The sequence below is a fragment of the Phragmites australis genome, chromosome 2 (assembly GCF_958298935.1).
Source record: "Phragmites australis chromosome 2, lpPhrAust1.1, whole genome shotgun sequence".
Classification (NCBI taxonomy): domain Eukaryota; kingdom Viridiplantae; phylum Streptophyta; class Magnoliopsida; order Poales; family Poaceae; genus Phragmites; species Phragmites australis.
In genome coordinates this window covers 44,279,433-44,289,256 of record NC_084922.1, presented here as the reverse complement: position 1 = coordinate 44,289,256, position 9,824 = coordinate 44,279,433, and the positions used below count along the sequence as shown (strand labels likewise).

Below are 9,824 nucleotides of genomic sequence, written 5' to 3'. Positions count from 1 at the left end.
ACTCCGGTAAGCTCTGACAAAAACAGTAACGGCTAGTCTGTGAGAGAGTGCTATAAATGCCCCCTCTCTCCATAGCATTGAGTTTTTGGCTGTGACTGGTTTCCTTGAGATCTCTTGAGCACTTTAAGAGCATTCAAAGCCTCTCCAATCATCTCTAGAGCCAAATTTGCAAAAATTTGAGAGTGTGGTTTTGGAGAGAGTTCAAGCCACTTGAGCATTTAGTTCTTCATTGAGCATTTACTGCGATCATCTCCTTTGAAGCTTTGGGTTTCTAGAAGGAAAGGAGTCGCCCGAAGAGCACCCAAAACTTGTGGTGTGCCTCGGGAAGTTTGTAAGCATCTTCATATTGAGTAAGAATTTCTAGCTTGATCTTTGTGGTCGCTAGAAGAGGATAGGGTTGGAGAAGACCCGGCTCTTTGTGAGCTCCTCAACGGAGACGTAGGCACTTCTTTGTGAGGTGGCCGAACTCCGGGATATATTCTCGTGTTCTTACTTGTGAAACTTACTTGATCGCGTGCATTTGGTAATTTGTCATTTAAATTGCTATAGTATCAATCTTGCTAGTTTTAATTGTTATTCTAGCTTGGTAATATCTACTTGACCTAGTGCAACTCTTAGAATCTAGCTGTGGCCTTTAGTTCAAATTTATTCTGAAATTTCCTGTCAGGCCGGAGTCTCCGGACTAGACCGGATACTCCGGACCATACCGGAGTATCCGGACTTCACCGGAGTATCCGGCAGTTTAATCCGCTGTTTTTAGTTTTAAATTTCAGAAAAGCCTATTCACCCCCCCTCTAGGCACTTTCAATTGGTATCAGAGCCTAACCTCCTACAAGGCTTCACCGCTTGGAGGGAATTATCATGTCGACATCCGGAAGTCCGAGGGGTCCGAAAAATGATCCATCAAGAAGTGATGATGGTAATGGTAAAGGAAAGGGAAGTGAAGTTCCTTTCAATTATGATCGTTTGAATTCTTCTAGCAATTACATTTCCGTGCCTTCCGGACGTGCGCCATTCTTCGATGGTACACATTATGCCGCTTGGAGGCACAAAATGAAAATGCACTTGATTTCCCTTCATCCAAGTATTTGGAAGATTGTTTGCACAGGTTTTGAGCTGCCGGAGGAAGACCAAGAGCTCACCTCAAGTGAAGAACAAAATATGCATCGCAATGCTCAAGCTACAAGTGTGTTGCTTAGTGCCTTGAGTCCGGAGGAATTCAACAAAGTAGATGGACTTGAGGAAGCTAAGCAAATTTGGGACACACTTCAAGTTGCTCATGAAGGGACTACAAGTGTGAGAGAATCTAAAATAGAATTGCTTGAGGGAAAGCTAGGAAGATTTGTGATGGAGGATCATGAAACTCCTCAAGCAATGTATGATCGGATGATGGTGCTTGTGAACAAGCTAAGAGGACTTGGAAGCGAGGACATTGATGATCACAAAGTGGTCAAGAGACTTCTTAGGGCATTTGCTCCTAGAAATCCCACTTTGGTGACGCTTCTCCGCGAGAGAAGAGATTACAAGAGACTCACACCAAGTGATGTGCTTGGAAGGATTCTTGCTCATGAGCTTATGGAAGAAGAAGCAAATGAAGTGAAGATTCATGCTAAACAAAGCTCAACCTCAAGGCATAAAGAAATTGCATTCAAGGCAAGCAAGAGCAAGCAAGTTCAAGAATCAAGCACAAGTGATGATGAAAGCTCCGAAGATGAAGAAATGGCATTCTTTGTGAAGAGGTTCAAGAAATTCATGAGAAAAGGAGGCTATTCAAAGTACAAGAGAGACATGCCCAAGAAAAGAACATCAAGAAGGGCATGCTATGAATGTGGCGAAATTGGTCACTTTATAGCCGATTGTCCGAACAAGAAGAAGGGAAAGGACAAAGAAGACAATAAAGTCAAGTCATACAAGAAAGACAAGAACAAGATATACAAGAAGAAATATTCGGGTCAAGCACATATTGGAGAAGAGTGGGATTCCAACTCCGACTCGGACTCCGATAATGAAGGAGTCGCCACCATTGCTCTTCATGAGCTTACACCAAGAAAATCACTCTTAATGAGTGATGATGATGATGATGATGATGATGATGATGGAGACTCCCCAAAATGCTTCATGGCCAAGAACCGCAAGGTAAAATCTCAATCCAAACTCCTAGATAGTGATAGTGAGTATGATAGTGATTGTGACAATTTGTTCAAAGGTTTGAATAAAAATGTCATGGCTAAAATAAAGGAGCTAATGGATACAATAGATAGTCATGAAGAGACCCTTGAGAGGCAAGAAGACTTGCTCATCCTTGAAAAGGAGAGAAACCTTGAACTCGAGGAGCTCATTGCTAAAGAGAAAGAAAAAGTTGAGAAATTGTCTAAAGATTGTGATTTAGCAAATTCCTCAATTGCCGATCTTAAGAGTAACAATTTCGTGCTTCTAGAGAAAGTATCTTGTTTAAATGAAAATTATAGAACTCTTGAAACACAAATTGATATTCTTAAGAAAGGCTCCTCTAACTCTAGTGAAGCAATTTTACTATCTAATGCATCTACTAGCAATGGATGTTCTCGTTGTTCTAACCTTGAAATAAATGCTTGTACAACTAATATTGAATCCTTGCAAGCATTACAAAAGGAAAATGAGAGGCTAAATGCTTTGGTCAAATATGGGTGCATCAAAACTTATAAGTCAAAGGATGCACTTTACAAGACTATCCAAGCCAAAGATAATAAGCAAAAGAGAGGTCTCGGTTTTGACCAATATACAAGCAAGCCAAATGATCGTGTGGTATTGAATGGAGTGGAATGCCTCAAGTTTGTCAAAGGAGGCAAACAAGTTGATCAACCTACTCAAACAAGGCAACCGAAGGCTTATGCCCCCCAATGTTCCTTTTATGCTTCATACATGCTAAAGAGAGACCACCATGGTAAAGTGGTTGCTCTCTATGTTGGTCCCCGCACAAGAGATAGAATTGTGAAAAGGAATGTGTGGGTGCCAAAAGTGCTTGTGACTAACGCTAAAGGACCCAAACAAATTTGGGTACCTAAAATAAAGGCATAACTTTGTTTTGTAGGCATACTCCTCCGGCGGATCAAGTTGGGTCATTGATAGCGGTTGTACAAATCATATGACCGGAGAAAAGAGTATGTTCTTCTCCTTTGAAGAAAATGGAGGACCTCATGAAAACATCATTTTTGGTGATAATGGAAAAGGAGAGGTAATGGGACTAGGTAAAATTGCTATCTCAAATGATACTTCCATTTCAAATGTCTTACTAGTAAAATCACTCAATTACAACTTATTATCCGTATCTCAATTATGTGAAATTGGTTACAATTGTCTTTTTACAAATGAGGGTGTGATTGTCTCTAGAAGGGAGGACGCCTCTATAGCCTTCACGGGCAAGTTGAAGGGTAAACTCTATCTTGTTGATTTTTCAACGGATGGAGTGATGCCTAAGACTTGCTTGATGGCTAAGTCTAGCATGGGTTGGCTTTGGCATCGCCGACTTGCTCATGTTGGCATGAGGAATTTGTCCAAACTTCAAAGGGGTGAACACATTCTAGGACTAACGAATGTGACCTTTGAGAAAAATAGAGTTTGTAGTGCATGCCAAGCAGGAAAGCAAGTTGGAGCATCTCATCCCTTGAAAAATGTGATGACCACCTCAAGACCATTGGAACTTCTTCACATGGACTTATTTGGGCCAATCACTTATATAAGCATCGGAGGTAACAAATATGGCCTAGTTATTGTTGATGACTTTTCACGTTTCACTTGGGTATTCTTCTTGCATGATAAAAGCGAAACTCAAGCCATTCTCAAGAAGTTTGTGAGAAGAGCACAAAATGAATTCGAAGTAAAGATCAAGAGAGTTAGAAGCGACAATGGAAGCGAATTCAAGAACATACAAGTTGAAGAGTTTCTTGATGAAGAAGGAATCAAGCATGAGTTCTCGGCTCCATACTCCCCTCAACAAAATGGAGTGGTCGAAAGGAAGAATAGGACTCTAATTGAATCCGCAAGAACAATGCTTGATGAATACAAAGTATCGGATCAATTTTGGGCGGAAGCAATCAACACCGCATGCCATGCCATTAACCGGTTATATTTACACAAGTTGTTGAACAAAACCTCATACGAGCTTCTAACCGGTAACAAGCCAAATATTTCCTATTTTAAGGTATTTGGTAGCAAATGCTTTATTCTAAACAAGAAATCTAGAAGTTCAAAATTTGCTCCAAAAGTAGATGAAGGGTTTATGCTTGGTTATGGTTCAAATGCTTACGCCTACCGCATTTTCAACAAAACCACCGGATGTGTTGAAATTGCGAGAGACGTAACATTCGATGAATCTAATGGCTCCCAAGTGGAGCAAGTCGATACAAATGTCTTAGGAAATGAAGAAATACCAAGCGAAGCAATCAAGAAGATGGCAATTGGCGAAATCAAGCCCCTAGAACAAGAAAAGACTCAAGAAACTCAAATTGATAGGGATCAACCATCTTCTTCAATGCAAGCTGAACCATCAATGTCAATCCAAGATCAAGACGACAAGAGATCACAAGATCAACATCAAGACCATGAAGATCCGAACAAGTTCTTGAATAATGAAGTGGAAGACATCCAACATCAATCTCAAGTGCCACATCCACGTGTTCATCAAAGTATCCAAAGAGATCACCCCGTGGACAACATCCTTGGTGATATACAAAAGGGGGTAACTACTCGTTCAAGAATTGCAAACTTTTGTGAATTTTACTCTTTTGTTTCCTCTTTGGAACCTTTGAAGGTAGAAGAAGCGCTTGAAGATCCGGATTGGATAATGGCTATGCAAGAAGAATTGAATAATTTTAAAAGAAATGAAGTTTGGTCCTTGGTGGAAAGGCCAAAACAAAATGTGATTGGGACAAAATGGGTGTTTCGCAACAAACAAGATGAAAATGGGATAGTAACAAGGAACAAAGCTCGTTTGGTTGCTCAAGGATTCACTCAAATCGAAGGTTTGGATTTTGGTGAGACATACGCTCCCGTAGCTAGGCTAGAATCAATTCGTATTTTATTAGCCTATGCTACTCACCATGATTTCAAGTTATATCAAATGGACGTGAAGAGCGCATTTCTAAATGGACCAATCTCCGAATTGGTATATGTGGAGCAACCGCCCGGCTTTGAAGATCCCAAACATCCCGAGTATGTCTTTAGACTCCATAAGGCGCTTTATGGGCTAAAACAAGCCCCTAGAGCATGGTATGAATGCCTTAGGGATTTTCTTGTCAAAAAGGGCTTTGAAATAGGCAAAGCCGACTCCACTCTCTTTACTAAGAATATTGATAATGATTTATTTGTTTGTCAAATATATGTCGATGACATTATATTTGGTTCTACTAATCAACAATTTTGTGAAGATTTTAGTAGGATCATGACAAGAAGGTTTGAGATGTCCATGATGGGAGAATTGAAGTTCTTTCTCGGTTTTCAAATCAAGCAACTCAAGGAAGGAACCTTCATTTGCCAAACCAAGTACATCAAAGATATGCTCAAGAAATTTGACATGGAGAATGCCAAACCAATCAAAACGCCCATGCAAGCTAATGGACATCTTGACCTCAATGGAGAAGGTAAAGGTGTGGATCAAAAGGTATATCGCTCCATAATTGGATCCTTGCTTTATTTATGTGCATCTAGGCCCGATATTATGCTTAGTGTGTGCATGTGTGCAAGATTTCAAGCCGCTCCCAAAGAGTGCCATTTGATGGCCGTTAAGAGGATTCTTCGATATTTAGTTCATACTCCATACCTTGGGCTTTGGTATCCAAAAGGGTCATCCTTTGACCTCATCGGCTATTCGGACTCCGATTATGCCGGTTGTAAGGTGGATAGGAAGAGTACTTCGGGTACTTGCCAATTCTTGGGTAGGTCCCTAGTATCATGGTCATCCAAGAAACAAAACTCCGTAGCTCTATCCACTGCCGAAGCCGAATATGTTGCCGCGGGAGCATGTTGTGCTCAACTCCTATGGATGAAGCAAACTCTAAGAGACTATGGACACAAAACTCCCAAAATTCCACTTTTATGTGATAATGAGAGTGCCATCAAAATAGCCAACAATCCCGTACAACACTCAAGAACCAAGCACATAGATATTAGACATCATTTCTTGAGAGATCATGCAACAAAAGGGGATATTGACATTCGCCATGTGAGAACCGAAAATCAATTAGCCGATATCCTCACTAAACCACTTGATGAGCAAAGGTTTTGTGAGTTGAGAAGTGAATTAAATGTCCTAGATTCTCGGAACGTGGCTTGAACTGTTGTATACACTTGCTTGTTGTAGATTTATAGTTTTTCTAGTTAAGAGTTTGCGAAAACTGCATTTTGAGTGTTTTTCTCAAAACTATTTGGATTTTTTGATCTTCCGATCAAAATTTGTAACTTGTGATCATAGTTATGTAATGATGCTTGGTTGGCTGATCACATTTGACAAATTAATCCTCTTGTCCAACCTTTCTCCTTCCACTAAAATTTTATTCAGCTCTAAAACCTGCTGTGACAGCTCCAGGTCCCGGAATGTCCGGTGTTCACCGGAGTATCCGGACCTGACACTGTTCACAGACTCAGCGTTATTTTGTTCTGTTTCCAGTTACCGGACAGTCCGGTGTTCACCGGAGTCTCCGGTAAAAGTGTCAGGACCGGAGTCTCCGGTCTACACCGGAGTTTCCGGTGTCTCCAGAATTCTATATTCTTCCCCAGCCCGAACAGTTACCTCTTTTCATCTATTATCTTGTCCTCTCTCCAAACGACCTTCTCTCCGGCGATTTTGAGAGGAACTCAAGGATTTTCAAGTCTTGCTACGATTATCTCCTGGATTCAAGGCGGGAATCTCCGGAAATCTCTCTTTCTTAAAAATCCCCGGAGGATTTGAGCTCTAAGGTACCGTTTTCAACAATCTTCCCGATCTCTCAATGCTCTTGTCTAGAGTTGTTTTCCTTTGGTAGAATAGTTCCTAGTACCCTCTAGAACCCATTCCCAAACTTGTTTCATCCCTAGTCGGCCATATCCTCCAAACCCTAGATGGTTAGGTTTTCTGCCGGGGCCGACCGGAGTATCCGGTGTTCACCGGATACTCCGGTATCAACCTGCAGTTTCAGCTTTTCCTGTCCAATCTTTTATTCCTCAAATTCTTTGATCATTCCATTGCTTCTAGGTGCTCTTGCAATGGCCGGAGACCGTTTTGAGAAGGGTCGCACTTTTGAGAGGAAGAAGAAACAAAGAAGTGATCCCCTCTCTCAAAAATCAAGTGCTCCTGCCCAATCAGAAGATAGTGGAAGCGGCCATGCCAGTGGTGAAAGAGTTCGCAAAATAGCCGCAAGTGGTGGTATTCACATCGAGGAAGGCATAGCTGCTGAAAGTAGTGACAGGGACCTTGTGACCCTCTGCCGAACCAAATCTCATGCTATGCGAGGCAGAGAGTCTGCAAGGGGAAAGGGGCAAGCCAGAGTAACTGCAGGAAGAGGTCGAGGAACGATGCCTTCTACTGAAGAAAGAGGCAAAGGTGCTGCACAAGATAGCTCATCTGAATCCGAGGATAATGAAGAAGATCAAGCTGATGAAGTCATTGGTCCCCTAAAGCTTCACAGACCTCGGAGGACAGCTTCTGTTGTTGATGCTCCAAAAAGGACAGTAAACTACATGAAGAATGTATCAAGGGTTGTTAGTGAAAGGTTAAACAACCCATATGATTTTGAGAAGAATGTTGCCGATTATCGTTTCTGGAATGACTTTCAGGCAGACTTTTATGAAACGGTAATTTTGGCCAAGAAGAAGCCTATTACTCCCATGCAATGGATTGATTGGGATTATATGGCCAGGAAGAACAACCCAGTGTTCAACGAAGTGATTGCAGCCTGTGAGAGCAAAAGGGTGAAAGATGTTATGGCTTTCAGATATGATTGGTGCGAGGAGGTTATTGCCCAATTCTATGCCACAGTGTGGTTTGAGGGATGTGAAAATCCCATTATGCACTGGATGACAGAGGGAGTCAGATACAGGATCAGTTTCAAAGGCTTCGCTCACTACTTCCATCTAGATGTCAGAGATACCTCCAGGGATCAGATTCACAATGAAAATCAACTGACACTGGAAGAAATTGGGTTCATGTATCTAAATCATGGACGAGTTGAGTTTGGGAAACTCACAGGGATGAGGCCTTTCTATCGTTGCTTGAATTCCCTATTCCGGCTCACCTTGGCACCCAAGAGTGGGGATGCAACTACAGTTCAAAGTATCTCCAGAAATCTCCTTGCAGCCATGTCAAATGATCATGCTCCGTTCAGTGTGGCTTACTTTCTATGGGAGGAAATTGTTTTTACATCCAAGTCACCTATAAAAAGTTGTGGATATGCCCCTTATCTCATGTTTATCATTGAAAGGATATCCAAAAAGACTTTTGTCAAGGAGATCAAGCATGAACCATACAGAATGAGGCCGTTGAACATTCAAGCTCCATCTCCTTCTCCATCTCCTCCTCATGCTCCTCCTAGCTCAAGACCGTTTGCCTCGAGACGTGCTCCTCCTCGAGGGTCTTCCTTCATCAAGAGTGCTCTCAAAGCAATTTTCAAGATTTGCACTCACAATGCCACTGAAATCAAGAATCAAGGTGCTCGCTTAAAGAAAATGGAGGATCGTCAGAAACAAATGTACACATCCATGAATCTCCAACCCCCTTGCTCTCCTATTGAGTCAGATGAAGCGGAGAGTGCACCGTTTGAGGTTGAGAACCCTTGGGCATGGTATGATGAAGCTCAAGCAGCAGCCGAAAGCTCTCAACAACAAGCTCAAGACGATTCCTCTGACGGCAGCGAAGGAAGAGAAGACGTGGAAGACGATGATGAGGAAGATGGTAGCAGCGAGTAGGCTCCTTCTCTCTCTTTTTGGTGCTTGATGCCAAAGGGGGAGAGATAGTTATCCTTTATCTTAGTTTCCTTAGTTCTTTTTTTTAAAAAATCTCTTTCGCTGTTGGACAATTGGAGTTTGGCTTGTGATGAACCCTTGTACTATTTAATTTCATAAGACCTTTATGTTAGTATGATGATTGTTGCTCTTACATTAGTTTTGTGTGCTCTATGTCTTTTCATAATCTTTTGCTTCCCACTGATTCTAGGATATAGGGGGAGCTCTTGTGTTCCACTTCCTAAAATAAATGCATTGTTGCTTAACTTTGCTTAGAACAATGCATACATTTAGGGGGAGCTTACCATATCTTCTAGAATTTAAAACATTTTCTTGTATCCTTATGTATCCTTTAATCGGGTTGTCATCAATCACCAAAAAGGGGGAGATTGAAAGTGCATCTAGGCCCCCTAAGTGGGTTTTGGCTTATTAATGACAAAACGATTAAAGAACTAACGTGCTTTGTAAGTATTGAACAGGCATGAGCATTAGTTGTGAAGGCAAGTGACGTTTGTCGCCCGTCGAAACAATTGAAGATTCATCGAAGGCTATTAAATAGGTCTTAAATTCTTTTCACTTTTGAATTTGAGTCTAGGATAGATTTTTTCCTAGAGGGATGTTTTTATTTTGCTTGATTAGTGTCTCAATGCTCAAGAGAACCTTTAGAATCACCTAATTGAGAGACACATTCACTCACGGACACGAAACTCTTTCTGAAAATTCTCTGAGTCCGGAGTCTCCGGTGATCACCGGATACTCCGGTACTCAGCGCAAGACCGGAGTCTCCGTGCTAGTCTCCGGCAGAGAGTCTCGGCTTCTGGTCCTTCTTTAACAGAAAAGACCGGAGTCTCCGGTGTTTACCGGATACTCCG

General features: G+C 41.7%; 1 protein-coding gene across 1 annotated transcript; it reads left to right on the top strand.

Annotated features, from left to right (window-relative positions):
- The first annotated feature begins 6,750 nt into the window (after positions 1 to 6,750).
- Positions 6,751 to 9,088, top strand: LOC133909134 (uncharacterized). Its single transcript, XM_062351428.1, has 2 exons — positions 6,751 to 6,933; positions 7,208 to 9,088. The coding sequence occupies exon 2, from the start codon at positions 7,219 to 7,221 to the stop codon at positions 8,914 to 8,916; it is 1,698 nt and encodes a 565-aa protein (XP_062207412.1). The 5' UTR covers positions 6,751 to 6,933; positions 7,208 to 7,218; the 3' UTR covers positions 8,917 to 9,088.
- The last annotated feature ends 736 nt before the right edge of the window (positions 9,089 to 9,824 follow it).